The following is a 27,858-nucleotide window of genomic DNA, read 5'->3' as shown; positions in this document are numbered from 1 at the left end:
CAATAAATTTCTGTTTTTTTTTTTTTTTTTAAAGTACTAGCTTACTTACTGTATATATATTCTCTGCCTTCCCAGGTTCCTATCAAAGTGAGCTCCCCGGACACCTCATTAAATGAAGGCTTCACCCACACTGCCCTTCCTCCCTCTCTCCTGTGCAAAAAGTTTCTATTTTCTACTGGATCATTCTTATCATCTAAAAAACATGCTGTCATTTCTTCCACTTTTAAAAAAATAACAATTTTTATGGAACTTCCCTGACTTGCCCATTTCTTCGCTCGCCTGTTTAGGAAACCAATCATGTTCATTTCCTCATTTCTTCCTAGCCCACTCTTGCCATGGAAACCACTATTATCAAGCTCACCATCAACAATAATCAGTGAGCAGTCCTTATTTTAAGTAACCTCTCAACATCATTTGACATTTACAATTCTTTTTTAAAAAATTGGAATATAATTCACACTTAATAAAATACATATATCTTCAGTGTTCTGTTCAATGAACCCTGATAATTGTATACAACCATATAACAACATCTAAACATAAATCAGAAAAACTTTATTACTCCAGAGAGTTCACATGTGTCTCTCTCCAGTCAATTCCCTATTCCCCAACCCCTTTCTTCTATCACAATTTATTACTTTTATTTTGATGATTTTCCTATAAGTAGTGTTATATATTATGCTTTTTTAATGATGGTTTCCTCTGTTCAATCTAATTATCTACATAACGTTACTTGAAATGCTTCTTTATTTTCTAGACATTTTCCTGGTTTTCCTCCAATCTTAGTAGTGGTTCACTAAATTTTATTCACCATTGTTAGTTCCTTGCCTTCCTGGCCTCTAAATGATTCAGTACATTACGGGGCTCAAATCTGAGCTGAAATACCTTTTCTTATCTTCCTACATTCACTCCCTTAATTTTTTTTCAGTTTCATAACTTTATATCTATGATGGTAACGATACCCAGCTTTTTATTACTAATTCTGTCTCTCCTCCAAGTTTGAGACATATATCCAAATGCCTCACATCTCCACTTGGATGTTTAAAAGGCATCTCAGGGCCTCCCTGGTGGCGCAGGCAGTTGAGTGCCGCACTGTGAATCTATCTGCAGCATCTGCAGTGCAGGTTCGAGCCCAGCTGGCTGGTGAGAATCCCCCATGGCAAAGCAGACCTCTCCTGTCTCACCCACTGCTCCCCTCAGCAGTGTATTTCTTCAGTCTGCCTGTTCTGTTCCCCACTCTGTCTCCAGTAAATCCTCTCACCCTCCCGTGCATCTGGCCTGTACCCCGGTACTTGTATAAAAATAAATAAATCTTTAAAAAAATAATAAAAAATAAAAGTCATCTCAAACTTTACATTTCCAAAATAGAGCTCCTGAATTTCTCTCTAAAACCTGCTACTGCTCCATAAGTTGTATCTATATCAATACTATGCACCACCATTCATCCAGATGCTCAGGCAAAAACTTGTCAATCATATATTGAATCTTCTCTTTTCTTCATACCTACATCCAAAACAATTAGCAAATTCTGTAGCATATACCTTCAAAATAAATCCTGAGTCCAAACAAATCTTATTACCTCAACCACTACTACTACTTCAAAAGATTCCTGAATGATCATCATTTCATTTCACTTTGGTTCTTCCTCCCCATTCCCTGTCCCCATCAGTCTTTTCTTCACCAATTAACCAAAGTAATATTTAAAACCACAGATGAGGGCCTCCCCTGGTTGTGCAGTTGGTTGAGCGCCCCGCAGTGAAGCTGTCCGAAGCCTCTGCAGCGCTGGTTAAATCTGGCTGGCCGGTGAGGGTCCCACTTGCTACGGCAGACCTCTCCTGTCATGCCCGCTGCTCCCCTCAGCAGTGTATTTCGTCAGTTGCCTGTTCTGTTCCCCACTCTGTCTCTGGTGAATCCTCTCACCCTCCCCCGCATCTGGTCTGTACCCCGGTTCTTGTATAAAATAAATAAATCTAAAAAAAAAAAATCAATAAAACTGCAGATGAGATCATGTGTATTCCTTCCTAAAAATCCCTACTAGCTTCTAATTCAAACTGCTTACCACAGTCATTCAAATTAATCCTACTGTAAAGAATCTATTTTTTCTTATTTAAGGTTCTTAGCTTTTGGGTTTTCTTTTTTTAATTAATTTTTAAAATTTTTTACATCATTGTTCATTTTTAAACAACATTTGCTTCCCCCCACCCCCTCAGTTGTTGTCCCCATAGAATTTCCTTCATCAATGTACCTGTGCGCTATCAGTCCCCTGTGCTCCTCCCTCCCTCCCTCTGATCCCTCTCCCTCCTCCTCCCCAGTCTTTTGGGTTTTCTTAAAGAGAAATACTTGTACTTATTCAATCCCTTGTCTTAAGGGTAAATAAGATATAAATAATTTCAAGAAAGTCATCTTTAGACTCTTTGCTTTTGAACAGGAGAATTTTTACAGAATATACATATGAAGTCACATTCACACTTAGAAGTCTTACCCAGACCAAGGGAATCCTCAGTAGAAAGATATCCCAAAGTCTTCTGTACTTTGGCTCATAATACTTCCCTCAATAGGTATATCCCCCCTCCTTGACTTACTAGCTTAACCCATTTTTTTTTTTAGGAACCATAGCTCAAATGAGGTTTTATGTGAATTCTCCTTTATTCATTCAAGTAGGAAGAAATCTACTTTCTTTGAACTCATTCAGCACTTATGTCTTATACTACTATGCACAATCATAGTGTCACTGTAGTACAGTAGAAAGAAACAGGGCTTTGGAATTAGAAGATCTGTATTTCTCCCTTCTTTCACCATTACCACCATGGACTAAGCCACCATCATTCTCAACTAAATTAACTGAAATAGCTTCCTCTCATTAGTATACATGCTTCCACTTAAGTTCTTTTACAAATCTGTCCTCATCAAAATATAAATCAGAATTTATAAAATATAAATTTAATAATTTATAATATAATTTATGTTAAATAATACTTTAAATATTAATTTAATAATTTATATTTAACAAATATAAATAGAAAAGACTTCCACTTTTACCCACCATGGAATAGATTTACCATCTCACATCATACAACTAATAAGCCAGACAAACAGTTTCAGACATTGGACAACAAAGCAACGCTGAACAATGATCATTAAGAGAAGGAAAACAAACAAGGTAAGTTCTATGGTTTGTCTGAGCTTACTATCTAGAAAGACTTCTTAGCAATAGCATAGGGAGGGGGTGACCCACACAGAGCCTGGTGGTCTCCCTCAGTTGAGGAAATTATCAAAAAAAGGAATAGAAGCAACATTCCTGGTGTTTACACGGGGCTGGAAATATTTGTATTTCCACCGGTCAAGGGGGAAAAAACCTTATAATCTCCAGTAAGGGAAAATTATCCCCAAATGTTGCTCTGGTCCCACCTATCAAAATTTAAAAGACATCAAACTCCTTCAAATTAACTTCATCCCAGAACAAGCCTTGAGAATACTGAAAGAAATACAAAATATCTAGCATGCAATAGGGTCAAATTCACAGGGTTATGCATGTAATAAAATATTAAAAGGCATGGGAAAAAAACCCCACAAAATACAACCCATAATGAGGATTGGGAAGAAATCAATAGATCCAGAAATGACAGATGATAGAAATAGAATACCTGAAATTGTTCTAATTATATTCCATATAGTTTTCAGTAAGACATAGGAAACATAGGGAACATAGATGATTTTTTAAAAAGACTCATTTTATTTATTTATGCATACAAGAGCTGGGGTGTAGGCCAGAGGTGCAGGGGGAAAAGGGGTGTGTGTGAGAGGATTCACCAGAGACAGAGTGGGGAGGAAAACAGGTGGGCTGACTGAAATACACTAATGAGGAGAGCAGAGGCCACGACAGGAGAGGTCTGCTGTGCCATGTGGGTTAGCTCCCTGGTTGGGGATTGAACTCATGTTGCAGTGGCTGTGGATAGTTTCATAGTGCTGAGATTCACCCTCTTGTGCCACAAGAAAGGCTCTATAGATAGATGATATTTTAAAAACTCCAAATAGGATTTTTGGAGATTAAAGCAGTAGCAGACTACATGATTAAAACGAAACTGCATGATGTTAATAGCTAAGGCACTACAGAAGAAAATAAGTGAAACTAGATACAGCAAGAGAAACTAAGCAAAATGAAACAGAGAAAAAAGAATTTTTAAAAGTGGAAAAAGCAGCAGTGAGCTATGGGACAACCTCAAGCAGACTAAACATATAGTTGAGTCCCTAAGAGGAAAAATAGAAAAGATACTATAAGAGGGGGCCTCCCTGGTGTTGCAAGGGGTTAAGCACCGCACTATGAAGCAATCCACAGACTCTGCAGCATGAGTTCAATCCCCGGCGCAGCAGAGCTCTCCTGACTCGCCCGCTGTTCCCCTCAGCAGTGTACTTCGGTTAGTCTGCCTGTCTGTTTCCCACTCTGTCTCTGGTAAATTCTCTCACCCCCGCATCTCTGGCCTGTACCCCAGCTCTTGTACACATAAATAAATAAATCTTAAAAAAAAAAGATAATATAAGAAATAATTTATTAAAATTCCAAATTTGAACATTAAAAACTCACAGACCCAAAAGGTTCAATGAAACCCTAAGCACTAGAAAAATGGAGAAAAGTACACCAAAGCACAATATAACAAAATTACTTAAAGCTGGTGATTATAAGAAAATCTTAAAAGCAGCCAGATAGAAAAACTATGCAACACAGAATAATGTCTGACTTCTCACAGAAAAAGATAAAAGTCAGAAGACAAAATCATCTTCAAGCATTAAACCTAAAGCAAATATAGGTTTCAAAGACTCAAAAAGACTTTTCCAGACATAAAAAGCTGAAATAATTCATTACCAGTAGCCCTGCACTATAATAAATGTTAAAGGAAGTCCTTAAGTAGAAGGTACATGATACAGATGGAAATCTGGACCTATATAAGGGAAAGAAAAGCACCAGAAATAGAAAATGTGTGTGTGTTTATCTCCACGTATATACATCACTTGTTTTATATTTATGTAAGATAACTGAGTTTTTAAGGAAAAATAAGCTACAGAAGGGTTTAGGTGTCTATAGACACAAAATATAGAACAGCAATAGCACCAAGCTAGGGAGGGAAGAAACGAAATATGTGGTATACTGTTGTGATGCTCTTAATATTAAATGTGATCTGATATAGTATCATATCAAGGTAAACTGTGGTAAGTTAAGATTTTATATTATAAATAATAAAGCAATTACTAGAAAAAAACAATATCATTAATAAGCGAACAAAGGAAATACAATAGGATCATTAAAAAATACTCAAGCCAAAAGAAAACCAGAAAAAGAAAGGAAGAACAAATACAGTTGGGACAAATAGAAAAGAATAGCAAGATAAAAAGATTTAAACACAACTATACCAATAGTCACCTGAGATATAAATGTTTTTAAAACATCTTTAAGGTAATAATGGTCAGAATGGATAAAATAGCAGGACCTAACTCTATGCTGTTTCTTATTTGTGACAGCCAAAAACTAGAAACCACCCCAAATGTTCACTGATAGATAATGATAAACAAATCATAGATCTATATAATGGAATATTATGCGGTAATAAAAAGGAATGAAACATGCTTTAAATAATGAATGGATCTCAAAATAATGTGCTGAACGAAGGTAACCAGCAAAAAATATATACTGTACTTGAGGTGCATGTCATGTAGTGTTTCACCTATATTTCCTTCTATGTATTTTATGGTTTCAGGTCTTATGTCTGGTTCTTTAATCCATTTTGAGGTGGTTTTTGTGCATGGTGTGAGGCAGTAGTAAAGCTTCATTCTTTTGCATGTAGCGATCCAGTTTTCCCAGTACCATTTATTGAACAAACTTTCTTTGCTCCAGTGCATATTCTTTGCTCCTTTGTCAAAGATTAGTAGACCATAAATCTGTGGGTTTATTTCTGGATTTTCTATACATCACCCAAAGCAGTGACAGTGAAGGCAAAGATCAACAGCTGGGCCTACATCAAATTAAAGAGCTTCTGTACAGCAAAAGAGACAATAACCAAAATAAAGAGAAACCCCACTGACTGGGAGAAAATTTTTGCACACAACACTAATGATAAAGGACTGATCACAAAAATCGACAAAGTGCTGAGACTCAACAAAAACAAAGAAAATAATCCAGTCAAAAAATGGGCAGAAGAACTAAAAAGAAACTTCTCCAAAAAGGAAATGCAAATGTCCAACAGGCATATGAAAAAATATTCAACATCACTTGTAATCAGGGAAATGCAAATCAAAACTACAATGAGATACCATCTTACACCAGTGAGAATGGCACATATTTAAAAAAAAACCAACAACAACAAATGTTGGCGAGGTTGTGGAGAAAAAGAAACTCTCCTGCATTGTTGGTGGGAATGAAAACTGGTCCAACCACTATGGAGAACTGTGTGGAGATTTCTTGACCTACTAAAGATAGAGCTTCCATATGATACAGCAATTCCACTCCTAGGTATAGACCTAAATGACACAGAAACATTAATTCCATGCATCCCTATATTTATAGCAGCACTATTTACAATAGCCAAGCTATGGAAACAACCCAAGTGCCCAAAAATAGATGACTGGATCAAGAAGATGTGGTACATATACACAATAGAATATTACTCAGCAATCAAAAAAGATAAACACATGCAGTTTGCAGCCACATGGATGGAGCTCGAAGGGATCATGCTCAGCGAAATAAGTCAGAAAGAAAATGAAAAATACCAGATGGTCTCACTCATAGCAGGAATTTACAAAACCTAAATAAGGGACCAGGAAAAAGACTTATTAATACAAAGTAAAAATCAAAATCAACAAGCAACTATAAATCAGAGACACACTACGTTGGGGGGGGAAGGGTGGGTAGAGGAAGGACTAGGGTCAAAATAAGGGGGGGTGCAATTGTATGGGGAATATAACCAAAATGAAAATGCATACATTGTGCAAAAATGAAAAATGATGTAAGAATTATATAAAATAAATATTAAATATATATAAATACTGTATGATTACATTTATACAAAATTCAAGAAAATGTTAACTGATTTATTGTAACAGGTTAGGGGTTGCCCCAATAGGAGACAGGGGCAGAGTATAATAAAAGGGTATGAGAAGCTTTTGAGAATTATGGATGATGTTCATTATCTTGACAGACCTATAATGGTTTCCAGGTGGACGCATGTATCAAAATCCATCAAATCATACATTTAAAATATATACAATTTATGGGCCTCCCAGGTGGCGCAGCGGTTGAGCACTGGGTTGCGAAGCTGCCCGCGGCCTCTGCGGCGCCGGTTCGATCCCCGGCTGCTCCCCGGCCACCAGAGGAGGGTCCCACATGGCGCGCAGACCTCCCCTGCCGCCCACTGCTCCCCTCAGCAGTGTACTTCGGTCGTTCTGCCTGCTCTGCTCCCCGCTCTGGTGAATTCTCACCCTCCCGCGCTTCTGACTGTACCCAGTGCATGTATAAACAAAACAAACAAAACAAACAAATAAATAAATAAAACATGCCTCTATTTAAAAAAAAAAATTAAAAAAAATACATACAATTTATTACACATCAATCATATCCCAATAAAGCTCAATATATCATTAAAACTCAATAAATAATATGAAAATCACTCTTCATCTTAAAATTCCCCCTTTTCTCACTGAGGTAAATGTCAAAGTTCCTACCATGCCCTACAAGGTTTTACATGCTCTCAATCTCCAGTACCTCTTTTCCTTTTATTCACTCAATTCCAATCATATTGGCTTCCTCACGTTGTTTAGAACATGCCAAGCATGCTACTGCCTTCAGGAGTTTACAAATTTCTTTTGCCTATGTTTCCCCTATAGGGTCTCAGCTTGTTTCCTTACTTCCTTCAGGTATAACTGCTCAAGTACTATCTTCTCAATGAATTTTTCCCTGGCCATTCTATCCTGCTTTCCCAGGTATGTTTTCTCAATAATGCCTGCACATTCATTTTGTTTAGTGTCTCTCTTCCCATTAGAATCTAAGTTTTATGAGAGCCGGCAATTTTGCATACTTTGTTTACTGCTGAGTTCCTCAATGCCTACAACACTTCCTGACACATGACAGTCTCTCAAAAAACATTTGTTAGATGGATGAGTATAATTTATTACAAGGATTAAAATAAAAAGAGGATACTTGTACACCTGGCATGTATAATGTGAGACAAGTGGGTACAATCTGGGTGACAGGGCTGTAGTATAAGGTATAATTATTATGTCAAAATTTCTTCTAAATAGAACTTAACATTCCTTGAAACTATAGGGAGAGATAATGATTCCAATTTCATTTGTTATGATCTTATTTAAAATTTAAGATGAAATCCAAACACTAAGGATCATATTTCTAGACCACATGCCTTTTTATGAAGGTACACATAATCTTACTTGGCAAATCTGCAACAGCTGCCAGGGAGAAAAAAAGGTCAGATACCCTGGTACAGATGCCATGACTCAGCTGAGATCCAAAACAAGGAACTGGCTAATTTTTCCATTTCAACAGGCTCTGGCCATTTCCCCAGGATCCTAGAAGATAAAGGGGCAGGTCTTAATTCTTTCATCTCAGATGAAAGTACTGGAAGTTTACAGAGTCAAGAACACTAACTCAGCTGATGGCAGGTAAACTGGACCCTCCCTGTGGCCTATTACAACTGGGGTTAACCAGACTGCTGTACAATACCATCCCAGCCATTTTGTTACTCGGAGTAAGACCTGGCATTTTCATTTTTTTACTTGCTTCACCATGGCCAGCTCAGTGAACAGTGAAAACAAGGACTTAAGGCACACTATGCAATCTCTGCGAAACTGTGGAATTGTGGCCCTATTTAGAAGTTTCCAGCCTTCAAAAATACTTTTACTCTAGGATCCTACAAGTATGCAAGAAATATAACCTCTTGCAAAAGCTGTCAAAATTTACTTAGTTTGCTCCCCAAACTGAAATAATATAGGATATGAAATAAGATACAAACCTACAAACCCCTCAGGTTCCCCAATTTCCCAGCTCCAGAAGTCCAGTTGCTTTAGGAATTTAAGTACTGGTTAGAATCGGCCAATTTCTTTCACACTTTAGAATGAGCGACCACTTTTATTTCCTCAAGCATGATGAATAAAACAGAGAAGAATTTAGGGAGATTTAAGGTCAAGCACTTCCAAATGTTATTTCAGAGTAACAACCCAGGTGATGTCCCTGCAAAGACTGAGAAACTACAGATATGTTGGCCAATAAAGGGTGCTCCTTGGAGATGAATCCATTATTTATCTCTTGCCTAGATCATTTCAATAGCCTCCGACCTAGTCTCTCTGGTTTATTCTTGTCTCTTATACCCAGTCTGTTCTCAACATAAACAGTCACAATGGCACTTTAAAATATTAATCAGATGGGGCCTCCCCTGGTGGTGCAGTGGTTGAGCGCTGGGCTGCAAAGCTGCCTGTGGCCTCTGCGGTGCCAGTTTGATCCCCGGCCACCAGTGAGGGTCCCACATGGCGCGCAGACCTCTCCTGCTGTGCCCGCTGCTCCCCTCAGCAGTGTATTTCATTAGTATGTCTATTCTGTTCCCCGCTCTGGCTCTGGTGGGTTCTCTCGCACTCTCGCGCTTCTGACTGTACCCAGTACTTGTATAAATAAATAAATAAATCTAAAAAAAATATTAATCAGATGATTTCATTAATCTGCCCAAATCTTTCCAAAGGTTGCTAATTTCACACAGACATAATTGTCCTTCTATCTAGAATATCCTTTCCCCAAGTATACAACAGCAAAAATTTCTTACCTCCTTCAAGACTTTATCCAAATGTCACCTTTCCTACATGCTATTTCTATATCCTAGCAACAAACTTAAAACAAAATTAAGAAAAATATTCCAGGGCCTCCCTGGTGGCGCAAGGGGTTAAGCACCACACTATGAAGCAATCTGCAGCCTCTGCAGCATGAGTTCGATCCCTGGCCAGCCAAGAGCAACCCACATAGCGAAGCAGACCTCTCCTGTCTCACCCGCTGCTCCCCTCAGCAGTGTATTTCAGTCAGCCTGCCTGATCTGTTCCCCGCTCTGTCTCTGGTGAATCCTCTCATCCCCCGCATCTCTGGCCTGTACCCCAGCTCTTGTATACATAAATAAATCTTTAAAAGAAAAAAAAAAAGAAAAATATTACACTCACAATAGTAATAGAAATAACAAAGTACTAAGGAATACATTTAACAAAATAAGACTTGAACACCAAAAACCACAAAACAGTGCTAAAGAGGAGCTAAGTAGAGACATCCCATGTTCATGTATTTGAAAACTCAAAATTATCAAGGTAACAATTATCCCCCAAAATGATCTCTAAATTCAAAGCAGTGCTTATCAATGCTTATCAAATAAGCTTTTCTGCAGAAATTAACAAGCTGATCCTCAAATTTATGTGGAAATGCAAAGCAACCGCAACAAACAAAATAATTTTGAAAGCAGAACAAAGCTGAAGGAATTATGCCATCTAATTTCAAAACTTACTACAAAGTCACATTAATCAATACAATGTGGAATTAGCACAAGTTAAGGCATACAAATTAGTGATTTATTTCTGTACCATTAACATATATGGTAAATGTATTTGAACAAAGGTATCAATATTATGGGGAAAGGATAGTCTTTCTAACAAATTACATCAGTACAAATGGATAGCCACATTTAAAAAAAAGTAACCTTTGACCTTTATCTCATACTTTACACAAAAATTAACTCAGATGGATCATAAAGTGCTTTGAGCACTTTAAATTACCTAAAGTGCTAAAAGCAAAAACTTCTACAAGAAAATAGAAGAGAAAATCTTTCTACGTGTAGGTTTGACAATAGTTCTTAGATATGATACCAAAAGCATGATCCATAAAAGAAAAAATTTTAAACTTTGGCACTTCAAAAGACTGCAACCTAAAAAATGGAAATATATACACCAAGAGAAAATATTTGCAAATCATGTATCTGATAAAGGACTTGTATCTAAAATGTACAAACACGTCAAAACTCAGTAATAAGACAAACGAAGTATTTAATGCACAAAATATCTGAATAAACCGTTCACAGAAAAACATAAAAATAGTAATCTGACATTCCAGTTATTACTTATTAGGGAAATACAAACTAAAACCACAATAAGCTATGACTACGCATTCAATAGAATGGCTATAATCAAAACAGTCCCAAACTGGAAACAATCTGAATGTCTATTAACCTGTGAATGAACTAACAAAAGGTGGTCTATCTATATAATGGAAAGGAAAGAATTACTGGTATGTGCTCAATATGGATAAACCTCAAAACATTAAGCTTAATGAAAGAAGCCAGAAGCACAAAACTACAAAGCATATGATTCTATTTATATGAAATGTTCAGAAAAGGCAAATTTATACTGTAATCAATGGTTACCAAAGGGTGGGAGGCATAAGATTAACTGCAAATGGGCAAAAGGTAACTTTTGGGCCATGAAGATGTTCTACATTTAGATTATGATGATGGTAACACAATTCAAAGACATAAGAAATAAACACTGAATAACACCATTTGGGGAATTTTATAGTATTAAGAAAATTATTTCAAGGAAATTATGTAGGTGCCTGAGACTGCATCTGATGTACTTAGTGGACTTGTGAATTCCCCCTCCTCTCCTTCCTTCCTGAATACTTAAGTCTAGAAGCCATTAGGTAATCATGGTGGTCAAATGGTTGGAGTTTGGGGGAAAGGTGCTTCCCAAGGAACGTCAGAGACTGACAGGGATAAGAGGTTGCCCGCTTGAAGAGAACAGTGATAACAATTCTCTTCGCATAGGGTGTTGGAGAGCCAACAATGTGAGGAGGGCATACACAGAGGTAAATTATTACAAAGGGAGATTGGTTACATTGAGAAAGAAATGATAAGTAAATATATTGAGGGTAACAGGAATCCGATTTCTCACTGTCAAAAAAAGGGTGTTACAAATTAGAAATGGAAAAAAGAAGAATTAGTAGTAGAAGTATCAATGTAAGCTTATGGTTTTCATATAGAGAGATCAGAAAATATATGTATGTGTTGCATACATTTTCTGGAAGCAATGAACCCAAATATCAGCAGCCTTCCCTATCTTGACTTTTAAATAGCATTTTTGGGCCTCCCTGGTGGCGCAAGGGGTTAAGCACCACACCATGAAGCAATCGCAGCCTCTGCAGCACGAGTTCGATCCCCAACCAGCCAGGTTGCAACCCACATAGCACAGTAGACCTCTCCTGGCTCACCTGCTGCTCCCCTCAGTAGTGTATTTCAGTCAGTCTGCCTGTTCTGTTCCCCACTCTGTCTCTGGTGAATCCTCTCACCCTCCCGCACATCTGGCCTGTATCCTGGTTCTTGTATAAATAAATAAATCTTTAAAAAAAAAAAAAAGACAGAAGTCAGCATGAAGTGATTCTTCGGGACCAAATATGATATAATTTGGACATCTATTGGAGGATGCCCCACGTAGTGAGCAGTAGGGCCTTGACCCGAGTCCTGAAGGCATGTGAAAACACATGCGTCTTGGAAGAAAACCTCTGAGTGACAGGACTTGGTTGTTGAGAGCCTGGAAAGTGACCTGCATGGTGTCAGGCTTCTACATCTCCACAGTCTGAGAATAACAAAATGGAAAGACTCTGTGCAGTGAGCAGAAGGGCCTTGACCCGAGTCTCTAAGGCATGTGAAAATACATGCGTCTTGAAGGAAAACCTCTGGGTGACAGGACTTGGTGTTGAGAGCCTGGAAGTGACCTGCGTATATCTCCACAGTTTGAGAATAACAAAAATAATGAGCGAACTTCCCAGGCTCTGGCTAGGGGGGGATAAGATTATGTGCGTGAGAACTAACCACCTGGTACCCTACTGTCTGAAGTAAATAGATAATAGTAAGAAAATAGACTAATCACTCATACATGTTATCATTATATGGTATGCTTTGATGTTACACCTGCTGCAATTAAAATAGTATATAATGAGCACTAAGAAAATAAAGGTTTGCTGCATGCTAGACATGACAGTCCCCCATGTCTGATTTCCCTCACCATCGTGTCCCAGGTCTCGGACTCACTAGAAGTCCACAGACATCAAAATATATGATGTTAGGGCCTCCCCAGTGGCACAGCGGTTGAGCACTGGGTTGCAAAGCTGCCTGCAGCCTCTGCAGCGCGGGTTCGATCCCCAGCTGCTCCCCTGCCACCGGAGGGGTCGCACATGTCACATAGACCTCTCCTGCCGCCCGCTGCTCCCCTCAGCAGTGTACTTCAGTCCTTCTGCCTGCTCTGCTCCCCGCTCTGGCTCTGGTGAATTCTTTCACCCTCCCGCGCTTCTGACTGTACCCAGTGCTTGTATAAATAAATAAATAAATAAATCTTTAAAAAAAATATGATGTTAATTTAATAGCTTATAACCCACCAAATAAGAACCCATTGAGTTCCTGCTGATGTAATGAAGTGAAAAAGCAAAGGAGTGGAGTAAACTCTCCTAACAATGCTAAAACAATTGATGAGTGCAGAAAGAATGATGTAATTAGAAATGGTGATAGTTACATAATATCAAGAACCATTCTTCAAAACACTAATTAGAAAGAAAAGAGCAACTTTACAGCAGAGAAACCTCGCAGACGCCACCTTAATCAAGTAATCAAGGTTAATTTCAAAGTAATGAGACAAAATAGATGCCTGTATCACATCAGGTGCATGGAGGGGAATACATCATCCTGCCAAAAGATGCTGCTACTGCCAAAGATGCTGAAGGGAATCCAAAAAAATGCTACTTTGGCCAAGGGATTAAACAGAAGGAAACTGAGAGTCAACAGATGCAGTAAGAGTTCTCTGCCTTATTATCTGCCTAAAACCAGGCAAATTTCCTTGAAGGGAAGGTGTTCCTGTATACCACAGAGAGAAGAGCAATGATACATCTGCATAGACAGACCTTACTGAAATAGCCCTTATCTTCCACTACCCTCCCCAATATTTCCTAGTTATTTCCCCACAATTTATCATCCCTTAAAGTCCAAACTCCCTTTCCTTTGTTAAAAGGGTATATAAGCTTCTACGTCTAAACACTTCTTTAAGTCCCTTTTTTTCCCTGTGAACGTCTATGCATGTAAATATTAATTTTAAAATGCATGCTTTTACTCTTGTTAATCTGCCTTTAGTTAGTTTAATTCACAGGCCCCCCAAGTACTACACTTAAGAGGATAAAGGAAAAGCTTTTCTTCCGTGACAAAGCATAGTCTGAAACTAATTCTGAGGAATTATCAGGACATTTTGTCAAACATTTGGCCTGTGATCTTCAAAATTGTCAAAAGTTTATGGGAAAATATGATGGAACTGAGCCTCCCTGGTGGCGCAAGGGGTTAAGACACAACCTATGAAGCTTGCCTTCAGCCACTGCAGCATGAGTTCAATCCCCAGCCAGGGAGCTACCCACATGGTGCAGCAGACCTCTCCTGACTCGCCCGCTGCTCTCCTCAGCAGTGTACTTCAGTCGATCTGCCTGTTCTGTTTCCCACTCTGTTTCTGGTGAATCCTCTCACCCCTCCACAACTCTGGCCTGTACCCCAGCTCTTGTATGCATAAAAAAAAAATCTTTAAAAAAAATGAAGTCTTAGAATTTATACTTTAAAAAAAGAAAAGAAAAAATATGGAACTGATCCAAATAAAATTAAAAAAAAGTAAAATTGTAACACATGATCCCGAAATAGATCCTTTTGTTATAAAAGACATTATTGGCATATCTGGTGAAATAGGAATTAAACTTATGAATTAGATGATATTTATCAATGTTAATTTCCTGGTTTTGATGGCAGCATTATAGTTAGGAAAATGTCTCTGCAGGAAGTATACATCAAAGTATTCTGAGGTGATGTCATGTTAGGAACTGATTCCCAAACAGGTTTGGTAAATACTTTCTATGTAAAGGGCCAGAAAATAAATATTTTAGGTTTTATAGGCCATAGGTGGTCTCTGTAGCACACACCTTTAAAAATATAAAACCCATCCTTAGCTTGTGATTGTACAAACACTAGCTGCAGATTGCACCTGTACTGACCCCAGGTGTTTTTTTTTAAGGGGGGGGGGTAAGAGTTGAGGGGGTCTTTGAACCATTCTTACAATTTTTATTTATTTATATTTTTTGAAAAATATTTATTTATTTATACAAGCACTGGGTACAGTAAGAAGCGTGGGAGGGTGAGAGAATTCGCCAGAGCAGGGAACAGAACAGGCAGACTGACGAAGAAATACACTGCTAAGGGGAGCAGCGGGCACGGCAGGAGAGGTCTGTCGCGTCATGTGGGACCCTCGCTGGTGGCCGGGGATCAAACCGGCGGTGCAGAGGCTGCAGGCAGCTTGGCAGCCCAGCGCTCTACCGCTGCGCCACCTGGGGAGGCCCATTCTTACAATTTTTAAATAAAATATTTCACTAAAATCCAGAGCAATCACTTGCAAGTTTCTGGGGATGGCTGAAATAGAGGTAAATTTATCTAAAAGCTAAACATTTATTAGATAAAAAGCATTCTCTTTCTACCACATGCTAGTGACTTTCCTAATGGGAATTTGGGCCTGTTCTACTAAGAGAGAGGGATGGACTGAAGTATGGATAGGTGGTTAGATGGATGGAGGGAGGGATGGATGGATCTATCTCAGTTTCCTAAGACAGAAAACTAATTCTTTCCATATAAGCTTGGGAATAAAGTATTCATCTTTATGAAACATTTTAGTCTGACTTTTAGTTAGCCATTCTGAGGTATCACTCCTCAGATATTAGAGTGGCAAAAATTCAAAAGTTTGACAATACATTCTGTTGGTAAGGCTGTGAACAAATACAAATTCTCTTATACCACAGGGGGAAATATAAAAATAGTATAATCACTTTGGAGGGAAACTGGACAATACTGAATAAAACCACATATGCATTTATTCTTTTGACTTTGCAACCCCAATTCTAGGAATTTGTCCTGAAGATACAACATCAAAATTAATTAATCTATGCCAAGAACTATCATTGAAAAATATTTGTGGCTCTGAATCTTACTCTAGTATGCAAGTGCCTTAACAGAACAACTCTCCAGCCCCAAATCTATCCTACCTACAAAGATCAGGAAAGGGACTGAGCCTAGTCCCTTAGATAGTTAAGATAAGCATTGACTATTCCTCCTGAGGAATCCAGGAATCCAGGGCATGAGGTGCTACAAGAGGCCCCTCTAAAGAAAGGTTATCAAATAAGATTCTGTGTGTGTGGCGGTGGTGGTGGTAGTCTAAATTGTTGGGTTCCTGCATCTGGATCAATTCTCACTTTTCAGAGCACCCATATAACACAAGTCTAGATAACAAGGTGTCCCAGAATGACTACTAGGAGCCAAAAGATGTCAAGGTTTTTCTTGGAGGAAACCCAAAGGACACCTATTCTTTGCTATAAAAGCCTACAGAAAATCTCTCAGAAGTAACATGGGAAGACTAGAGGGCTGAATTAGTACCGGCTGCAAATTCCAGTAGTGAACTTGTTGCTGAACATATTCAAACAAAGGTGGAAGCATTTTTTGCTAAATACTGTAAGAAGAGTCTATTTTTCACAAGATACTGGTATGCAGTAAGTTAGAGGCAAAACTTTTCCAATATAAATACCACTCTAATAAGGATTTCTTGATACAAACCCTCCCAATTTAGGTCTGACAAAGTCTATGGCTATTCAAAACTGATTCAAAATCTAACCCATCTTATGGCCAGAAAGTTACCAACATCAATTTCTATCCCCAGAATGCCTAACGTTGTGCCAGTGAACTGCCAGAGATACAACTGCCTCCTATCTCTTCTGGGACAACAGTTAAAACACAGACCATATCTCAGACTCCTTTAAACAAAGTTATGCCAATAATGCAATACCATGTCTGAGTGCCAATTAATATGTTGGGATCATATTCTTAGCAGACATACTAGTTGACTAAAGGTTAGATGTTAATTCAACCCAAATGACAATATTTATAATGTTCTTAATTCTAATCAAACCTATCAGACAATAGATTGCTTTTTGACACAGGGCTTCTGAAACCCTTGCATATTCCTAAGTGATGAAAGCATTAAGAACATCTTTTGTTTATGAATTATCTTTTGGCCTACTACTCGTGACTGACATCTGAAATAGGGTTGGAGCAGTTTTGTTGGACTGCGTCTTCAAACTGTGGGAGCTGATGCTATCTCCAGGCAGAGACTGTTAGAATTGAGTTAAACTAAAATATGACCAGTTAGTATCAGAGAACTGCTTGGGGTAAAAGGGGTTTGGGGGGGAGGAGGGAGGGAGGAAAGAAGGTCTATACATTTGGGGGCCGGAAGTGTTTAGAAGTAAAGTGCTCTCTCTAAGTAGTAAAGGAGACACACGGCAGGAAGAACTAGATTTTTCCCTATGCAAAAGGAGGAAAACTCAGTTTTTCTAACATAATATCCATCTAAGATACTTAACGGTTGACATCAAGGTCTGTCTATAATAGACCCAGCCCTCTTTGTCAAGAAACAAACAGAAAGGAGTGCAGAGTTAGAGTAGACATTTTATTTATTTATTTATTTATTTTTTATAGAGGCATGTTTTATTTATTTATTTGTTTGTTTGTTTGTTTGTTTGTTTTGTTTATACATGCACTGGGTAGTCAGAACCGAGGGATGGTGAGAGAATTCACCAGAGCCAGAGCGGGGAGCAGAGCAGGCAGAAGGACCAAAGTACACTGCTGAGGGGAGCAGCGGGCGGCAGGAGAGGTCTGCGCGCCATGTGGGACCCTCCTCCGGTGGCCGGGGAGCAGCTGGGGATCAAACCGGCGCAGCAGAGGCTGCGGGCAGCTTCGCAGCCCAGCGCTCAACCGCTGTGCCACTGGGGAGGCCCTAGAGTAGACATTTTAAAACTGTCACTTGATTATCTTCTAATTACTATGAGAGAGTCATCTGTTTTCTAGATCTTTGGGGCAATGCAGTCAAAAGCCACAAGAGCTATATTAGTTTGCTGGAGCTGCCGTTAACAATGACTGACAGGCCACAGTTCTGGAAAGTAGGAGTCTGCAAGTTTGGACTCTTCTGAGGCTTTACTCCCTAGCTTATAAATGGCTGTTTTCTCCAAGTCTGTGTCCTAAACTCCTCTTCTTACAAGAATACCAGTCATACTGGATTAGGGCTGGTATTTAATGAATTCATTTAATCTTAATTACCTCTGTAAAGATCCTATCTCCAAATACAGTCACATTCTAGGTACTAGAGATTATTAGAACAGCAACACACATGAACTTAAGTAAGACACAATTTAGTACACAGCAATAGTTATACTTCATGGGGATAAAACACCCTACTGTGGCCATTGCAAGGTAGCAATGTGTGGATCCTAGTTCCCTCTCTCCTGGGTTCTCTATTTTCAAATACATGTCAAATCCATGACCAGTAGCTCTCAATTTTTAGATTTTCACTTACTGAGAGTTTATTGGAATCATATTTCTCTTCTTTTGAATTGTACCTACTCAATTGCTTGATAACAATAATGTTCAACAGGCATGTGAACACTGTAAGGGCTGGAGAATTTAGGTGCATCACTGTATTCACTAAGCACTGATTCTTACTAGACTCTGAATGTGAATAGAGAAAACAAAACTAAATTATCAGACAGCAATGAATACAGTTAGAAGATGAAATGCAATGACAAAAGCCTAAAAGAAAAAGATGTTTAAAAGAAGGTAATAAAGGGCCTCCCCAGTGGCGCAGCGGGTTGAGTGCTGCGCTGCGAAGCTATCTGCAGCCTCCGCAGTGCCGGTTTGATTCCCAGCCTGCCAGGGAGATTCCCACATTCTCTCCTATCCCAGACCTCTCCTATCTCCCCTGCTGCTCCCCCTCAGCAGTGCCTTCGGTCCGTCTGCCTGTTCTGCTCCCCACTCTGTCTGTGGTAAATCCTCTCCCACCCTCCCGCGATTCTGGCCTGTACCCCAGCTCTTGTATAAATAAAAATAAATCTTTAAAAAAAAAAAAAAAAGGTACTACAGATAAGGCCCTAGAAGTGACGACGGACTATGAAATATCAATTTCTTCTTCCAGTACTAGAGAATTTTTAAAGAATGGTATGAATATGTCATTGTGGGAAAAGAAAAGACCTGAGGCTGCAAAATTATTTAGGTTCAGAACACAATATATCAAGGAAGTATCTTAGATGAAGCATTAGAACTGTATAGTTAAGATGAAACTCTGAAGCCAGACTGTCCCTTTCTGCCACTCACAAACTGTGTTATCCTGAGTAACTTATTTAATCCCTATGCCTTGTTTTCTTCATCAGCAAAATGAGCATAATAATACCTACCTCATAACATTGGTGTGAGGATTGAATGATTTACAAATTTTTAATGCTTGGAAAGGTACATGAAAACTTTTAAATCCTCAGTTTAACTCAGTAAACACTCAGCAAATGGTATCTATTTTTATTCTTTTGTTGTTTCATTTCTCAACTTTTCTTTATTTAGCAAGATAAACCAATTAAAATAAGGATTGTAATACCAGAAGAGAAGGGGTGAGAAATGGGGAATATGGAGGGGAAGGGGGCCCAGTCCAATGATCTATGGTGGATTAAGGGTGGTGTTATGGTAACAACCATCTGAAGAATTGTGAACTTATACCTTAAATCATATACATGTTGTAAATCAATTTTAGCTCAACTAAAAAAATGATATATTTCTGTTCTACTCTATTAAGTTTATCCACTATGTAAATAGGCCAACCAACAATCACAATGAGCAATTTTCATTTCTTTTTATTTTTATTTCCCACTCCAATTTTCACTTCTGATGATACTCAAAATAATTAGGGTTTCTCCGACACACAGACCAGTGGAATTGAATAGAAAGCCCAGAAATAAAGCCACACATATATGAACAACTAATCTTTGACAAAGGAGCAAAGAATATGCAATGGAACAAGGACAGTTTGCTCAATAAATGGTGCTGGGAAAACTGGACCACCACATGCAAAAGAATGAAATTAGATCATGACCTCACACCATGTACAAAACCAACTCAAAATGGATAAAAGAACTGAACATAAGCCCTGAAACCATAAAATATATAGAAGAAAACATAGGTAAAACACTACAGGACATACATCTCAGTGACATCTCTAAGGACTCATCCCCAAAAGCAAAGAAAGTGAAGGAAAAGATAAGTAGCTGGGATTATATCAAATTAAAAAGCTCCTGTGCAGCAAAAGAGCATTAACCAAAACAAAGAGACACCCTACTGATTGGGAGAAAATTTTTGCACGCCATACTACTGATAAGGGATTGATCACAAAGATATACAAAGAACTCACAGGACTCAACAAAAAAAAGTAAACCATCCAGTCTAAAAATGGGCAGAAGAACTTAAAAGACACTTCTCCAAAGAGGAAATGCAAATGGCCAAAAGACACAGGAAAAAATGTTCAACATCCCTCATAATCAGGAAAATGCAAATCAAAACCACATGAGATACCACCTTACACCAGTAAGAATGGCACATACTAAAAAAACTAGCAAAAACAAATGTTGGCGAGGAAGTAGTGAAAAAGAAACTCTCCTACACTGCTGGTGGAAATGCAAACTGGTCCAACCACAATGGAAAGCTCAGTCTACTAAAAATGGGACTACCATATGACCCAGCAATTCCACTCCTAGAATCTACCCAAAGGAAACAAAAACATTAAATCAAAAGGATACCTGCACCCCTATGTTTATTGCAGCACTGTTTATAATAGGTAAGACTTGGAAACAACCCAAATGCCCAAAAACAGATGACTGGATCAAGAAGATTTAGTATATATACACGATGGAATACTATTCAGCAATCAAAAAAGATAAACTCATGCCATTCACAGCAACATGGATGGAGCTAGAAGAGCTTATGCTCAGTGAAATAAGTCAGAAGGAAAAAGAAAAATATAGGATGGTTTCACTTATAGGAGGAATATAGGGGAACCAAATAAGGGATCAGCAGAAAAAATAACAATAAAAAAATACAACAGAACAAAACAAAAATAAACAGACAACTATAAATCAGAGACATTCTGCAGGGGAGGAGGAGGGAGAAAGATCAAAACGAGGGTGGGAAGAGCACAAGGGACATTGTGATGGTGCACGGGTGAACTGGTGATGGAAATTCTATGGGAACTACACCTGAGAAAAGAAATGAACAATGATGTAAAATATATATAAATAAATTATTTTTAAAAATTAGAGTTTTTGGTTTCTGTCATGATGAGGAATCAGAGACCAGGTTTAAGTGCCTTAAAAACTGAAAAGGAAAAAAATGAAACGTGAAACATCAGGTATTGAGACATTGCATAAAAGAGAACAAAGTAAGCTCTAAAATTGCCCCAAACTAAGTCCTAAGATTCTCCCAGCTAACAATTTCTAGAACATTTCTAAGAAGCAACACAGAAAGAGGGTATTCAAAAAGAACCCAGCAGTCTGAGTTGAGAGACAGAACTGGGAACTTGGAGAGGGGCTAAGGTGGTTGGAATATAAAAGTCAGAGCACAAAAGAGAGAACTTGGCATTTTTCAGCTGAGTTCTGATCAACTCATGTTGGTGAGGAAACCATCCAAGAAAATAAACAGGTGTTATGGCTCACAGAGGGCCAGGAATAGATCATGCTCCCTCTAGTCTGAGTGGAAAAAACTCATAATGCAAGGGGATAGAGTAGAGTACTCAGAAAGTACTGTCTCAGTGTTAAGGATAAATTAGTCATAAATGCTGCCCTGGACCCACCTAGAAAAGATTAGAATAATCCTCAAGAGAATCAAGCTATTTCCAAATAATTTAACTGCATCCCAGCATTCAAGAACGTTTTAAAAAATACAGACAATAAGGTACAATTATCTTGCCATATCTCTGAACTAATATATCACATGGGAGAGATACCAAAGAAGAATCGAATGAAACTAAGGTAGTGACGAGAAAGGGGGGCATGAAATTTAATGCTACAAGCCCCAAATTGCAAGGCATTGCTTCGGGTTGTATTGTCCTAAGATCACAGGTGTATCATACATCAAGCCATGTACCAAGATGGAACACACCTTATGGTATAAATGTCCCCAACTTCCAGTTTTTCTTAGTCTTTTACACCAAAGTCTAGAACCTACAGGAAGAAACTGTCTCTAACACTGTTTTAAATTGTCTAGGAAATTTGAGCTCTCTCATCAAACTGTCATTTAAATTTATTTGAAGTTTCAACTTAAATCTTTCAGTTTCCGGGTTACTTTTTTTCCCCCACAAACAAAAAGCTTAACAAATACCTATTGATCTCATATTTGCCTTCTTGAATTTTTTTTCAATTATCATCTAAGGATACTTCTTTCTAGGTTTCCCTTCCCAAAGAAGCTGCTCTTTTCAGTCTCTCCTTTGCTAGTCCCTCATCTCCCCAATCTCATAAAATCACATTGCTCCAGGGTTCAATATCCTGTGACAGTTCTTCTTTTTCTATCAAGTCAATCACTGGATGATCTCATAAATCTAATAAATTTATTTCACTTACACACTCACAATACCTACTTATGTATCTTTTGTGCAGAACTCACATATCTCTGACTACTTAATTAGCTCTTTCAGTTTCCCAGTCTCATTTCATAACTGCAATTTTCTAGCTATTCATCCCAAATCTTCAGTCATCCTTAATTCATCTTTCTCTCAAACTCTGCATCTAATCTATCAACAAATCTTATCAATTCTACCACCAAAATACATACCCAAATCTAACCACTCTCACCATCTGCATCACCATGGGTTCAAACCATCATTGTCTCTTATCTAGATTATACCAGCAGACTTATAACTCCATCTAGGGTGATCCTTTTGATCAATGTCAGATGATGATATTCTTCTGCTTTAAACCTACCAATTTCATAATAAAATTCAAGAATATTTAAAGAGGTGCTCACTACAAAAACAAAAGTCCTTATAAGCGCTTACTATATGAAGAATATTTCTAGGAAGGTTCCACTTTCTCTGGCTTCCTACTACATCTAAGATCTCCTTTCCCACTTCCTACTTTCTAACTTACTCTACTCTGAACTCTGCTGCACAAAGAATATACAAAGCAAGCTCTTTGGCACTTACTGTTGCTCTTTCTGAAACACTTTGCCTTCAGATATCTCTATTCTGGCTCCATGACTTACTTCAAGACTTTGTTCATATATCATTGAGGACCTCCCTGACCACCTTTTACAAGAAATATCAAACTCCAGGTCTCACATTCCCTAGTCCCCTTATGCTATATTCTCAGTGTCTATTATGTCCACCTGTATATATTTACTCACTAATTTGTTTACAGTCTCCCTCCACTAGAATCAAAGCTGAATTTTGGGATTGTACCTCCTATGTTCACTCTTTTTTTCTTCATACCTAAAAGAGAGCCCTGCACATAGCACACACTTAAATAATGTTGAATATATGAAAGGAAAGGTAGAAAGAAACAGGGAGCAGGTTGTTTTCAGTCTGAATTTCAACCCACGGAAATAAATCATAACTAGTTTTAGAATCAAACTTTCCTGTTGCATAAAATGTGGGATTTGGATTAGTTCAACCTTTAAAGAGCTCTAGCATTCTGCAATGCTATGCTTCTCCTGTACAGTGGTCACAGGACTGTCCAACAGTCAGGAATGGCATAGAAATTAAGTACCAATATGCTACCCTACTTTCTCTTGAAATTTTGAATGTAACAGAAATCTGTGAAATTTCTTTTACACTTTTCTGTGATTGGGCCATAACTTTTACTTAGTTTCTTCCCATTATTAAAGAAAAAGGTTTGGGTTTTACCTATTAGGCCAGAATCAACTGCCAAGGCCCACATTCACATTATAGCAGTTTTCCTTACCTCCACTGCAGTGGGCGGCTGGAACAGGGACTGCCAGGACTGCTATGGGCTTGTGGGTTCAGGAAAAAGGCAAGAGAAGAAGTAGCCAGAGCACAGTCAGCACTAAATGGGACTTTAGTGAGGGATAGGGCTGGAGCTGATGTGGGAGAAAACATGTGTTGGTTTGCTTCAGATCCTCGGCAAAGAGTAGAGATTCTGACAAGGTACCACAGTAGGAAAAAACAAAACAAAACAAAGTCAGTGATAATTTCTCAACCGAAAAGAAGTATTTTCAAAGTGGGTTAGTTTAGGCAAGAGATTCAAGAAAAAAAAAAACTGTCAAAAATCATTCTCAAGTATCTATTGACACAGACTATCTACACTAAAATAATTTATAGAACACCAAAAGGCTAAGTTATGGGTTTTCAAAGTACTTACAATTGGCTTCCAGAAAAATATTGCAAATTTACCACAACTGATCAATTAGCAAGCAATTAATATTTTGTGTTCAATGTCAGAAACTACTAGAGAATGTATCTGTCCATAACAGTAAACTATTCTCAATAGTTTTTAAATTGTTAGAGCATATCAACAATAATGCCAACTTATTCAGCTATTTTGCATGATGAAGATATCATATAATGTTACTTAATTCTACAGCAAATTTTGCTTCTACTTAAATTTTAGTTTTCTAGATTACTTCCCCCAAAAAAACAATCTAACAATTTGATGTGTTAAGTTCCAATGAACATTTCATTAAGTAAAAAAATTACTAGATTGAAAACAGGTGGATGGCAAATATAGATTTCTACTTTACTGATAACTGATAGAAGTCACAGATGGTAAAAAAACAATTGATAAATTCATAGTATTCAATTTTCTTTAGTAGCAGCATAGTTTTCTATACAAATACCATGCTTAATTATAGTATTTTATTTCTAAGATGAAAAAAATTAAGTATCTTATAAGCACCTGATCTGTTTTAAAGTGTTATTACTAGCTGTTTGAATATGCACATAATGTTATTGTTATTACTAGCTGTTTGAATATGCATATAATGACATTCTACTTTAATTACATATAGTCCAAAGAAATCTTTACCTTTCCACTTACTTTTCCTCTAACCTGGCTTTAGCATACTCACAGATAAATACATAATATGAGGATACGTGGCAACAGGATAGGAAAATACAAGGAAGAAAATTACTTAAAATTACAGGCATGCCCAAATTTCCACAAACTCAACATAAGTGAAATTATAAGAAGTAAAAATATTAGTTTGGGATTAACTTTTCTAAAGATTTATTTAAAATACAAGCTCCCTAGCATATATAAGTTTGAGCTAACTAGAACATACTATAAAACACTTAAACTGATTAATAATGCTTATACAAACTGTTTAAGTCTTCACACTTATGACATAAAATGAGATTTAGCCATTTTGATTATAAAAATCTATGAAAATTAAATTTCATTCTCTTTTTGCTCCTACTTACCACTCTGCAAAGTGGTTACACACTGGGACTAAACTCTTATATGGTATACGGTTTTTTGAAAAAGGAAAGATGATTATGAAGTCTCCAGGGAAATTTGATTATGAAGTCTCCAGGGAAATTTTCCTAAAGTAAACTCTAAGACACTAAAACAGATACAATGATCACCAATATTTGTGCACCAACATCTGGAGAACTTGGACTTATGTTTTCTTAAACTACAAATTTAACATTAAAAATTACAATTTTGCTAACCAATCATCTTTTTTTGTAATACTAAATCACTGAATTTTATTTTTTTTAATTTTAACATTTATCATTTTTTAGACAATATTTGCTTCCCCCTACCAATCATCTTTAAATGATATTCCAGTTAATGAAGCTTCTTTTATGTGGTGTTTATTTTTTTAATTTAATAATTAAATTTAATAATTATTTAATTACTCCTAGCATAGAAATAAACCTTTTATTTAGTATGACAATCCTCCTAGTTATATACATCACATAAATCTGATTTTCCAAGTGTGGTAGAATCATTAGTCAATAAGTATCCACTGACTTTAAAGGGCAACAAGTCAAAGGAAGCCCATTAAAGTCTATCAATCTGGTACACCTACACCATGCTGTCTCCAGATAAGCACTAATTTTCATGGGAAGAAAATCTGATGTGCACTCCCCTCCTGTGAGCTATGCAAAAGCAATTCAAGACAGATCACTAAGGTGGGAGGGATTCTAGGACACTTCTTTCCCTGGCTTCCTAATTGTTGATCAATTCATTCAGCACTCTTTCATTAAATAACCTGCAAGTAGTTCTCACCCTTTAAATGGAAAGCCTTCTTCCATTCCGCAGCTTTAAAATCCTCACTTAAGCAATTTTTTTATTGGTCAAAAAATAAATAAAATTCAGGTCAAAACTTTAAAAAGACTCAGGCTTTGATGTGCAAGGAACAGTACGGCATCAAAGGAGAAGATAAACTTCTTTGCCATTTATTTTCCATAGTATTCAATTTTCTTAGAGTGGAGCTTGTATATGCAGTTTTGACACTAACTTAAAGTACAAATTTGCTTTCAAGGCAAGAAAAAAATATTCTTCATTGTTAATCCAGTCCCCCAAGTACCTATGACATCTAACTCAGTTTTCAAAATTAGCAGTCCTTTATGCCCCTGCCAGGGAATACTGTTTTGACCTTGAATTTATGAAGCCAGCTCAGTGCTCTTCCTGACAGGAATGTCTAAAGCAGAGTCTTTATCTAAGCAAATGAAAGTGAGTTAGTTGGCATTAGTTCTTTTCCTCATATCTGCCAGTTTCCACTCAGACACCCCAGCCTCCTTACTGAATCCGCAGACATGGTGCTCCCAGTCTTTCTCTCCTTCGTTTCATCATTTTTCTGGCTACTCAAGCTTTTGCCCTCTCACACTGGAGTCTTGGCAGAAAATTCTTTCACAGAAGGGGTATGCAGTCTATAAACTAATGGAAACTTACAAAGTCTTCCAAACTTAAGAGAAAAATTAAAGCACTTTTCTTCAAAAATAAGATATTCATACTTCCCTTCCCCCATACCCCCCTCCCCGCAAAAAAGATCTGAGAGTCTAGGAAGCAGCAGTGAGGAGTCCCAGATCCCAAATGAATCAGCTGTCGTCTGAGCTGCCTGACATCATTCACACTTAGCCTGCAATAAATCAGAGCCCCAGAGAGCACCTTGTTCCTTCTCAGAGACAAGCACCAAACTCCCTCCCCCACAAATCAGTTGCTTTCAACCCTGAGGCCTGGCAGCAGTAAAGACTCTGGCAGAAAGTGTACATACCAACTTGGAAACTCACACTGTGACAGAAATACTAATTCAGGAGGTGTGGGCCAGGCTAGAACAGCTGTTGTAGTGGGCAGGGGGTTGAAAGAAAGCTTCTGAAGGATCCCATGTTGGCAATTTAATGAACTAAGACTTTGTGGGCATTGGCATTTCACTGGTGGAAGATGATAGTCTTAAGGTTAGCGCTCACAGCACAGTCATAATACAAATTTTTAATTTTACCAACTTAATACTGTACCCGTTATTTAGAAAAATTTCAGCACCATTTTTTTTAATGATATTCTTTTTTTTTTTTTTAAGATTTATTTATTTATACAAGCACTGGGTACAGTCGTGGGAGGGTGAGAGAATTCACCAGAGCCAGAGCGGGGAGCAGAGCAGGCAGAAGGACCGAAGTACACTGCTGAGGGGAGCAGCGGGCGGCAGGAGAGGTCTGCACACCATGTGGGACCCTCCTCTGGTGGCCAGGGAGCAGCCGGGGAACGAACCGGCGCTGCAGAGGCTGCGGCCAACTTCGCAACCCTGCACTCAACCGCTGCGCCACCGGGGAGGCCCTTCAGCACCATTTTTAATTCAATCTCTATTATTCTCTAATCACTTGAATAATCTTGTAGTGAGAAAAGTCTTAAGAAAATTTAATAAACCCAGAAACTATTTAGCTTCATTTCATCCAGTA

General features: G+C 37.9%; 1 protein-coding gene across 5 annotated transcripts in view; it reads right to left on the bottom strand.

Annotated features, from left to right (window-relative positions):
• MAST2 (microtubule associated serine/threonine kinase 2) overlaps positions 1 to 27,858 on the bottom strand; it is a 139,323-nt gene that overhangs the window by 41,292 nt on the left and 70,173 nt on the right. Inside the window, exon 5 of one of the 5 annotated variants that reach the window (XM_084244120.1) lies at positions 23,903 to 24,097. The exons of the other annotated variants lie outside the window; for them this stretch is intronic. Coding sequence (XP_084100246.1) covers positions 23,903 to 24,097 — 195 coding nt within the window. The remainder of the gene's footprint in view (positions 1 to 23,902; positions 24,098 to 27,858) is intronic. 5 annotated transcript variants of the gene reach the window in all.

The sequence above is a fragment of the Talpa europaea genome (assembly GCF_964194135.1).
Source record: "Talpa europaea genome assembly, chromosome: 9".
Lineage (NCBI taxonomy): Eukaryota > Metazoa > Chordata > Mammalia > Eulipotyphla > Talpidae > Talpa > Talpa europaea.
The sequence above is the reverse complement of the archived record's forward strand: the minus strand, read 5'-3'. Positions and strand labels throughout refer to the sequence as shown.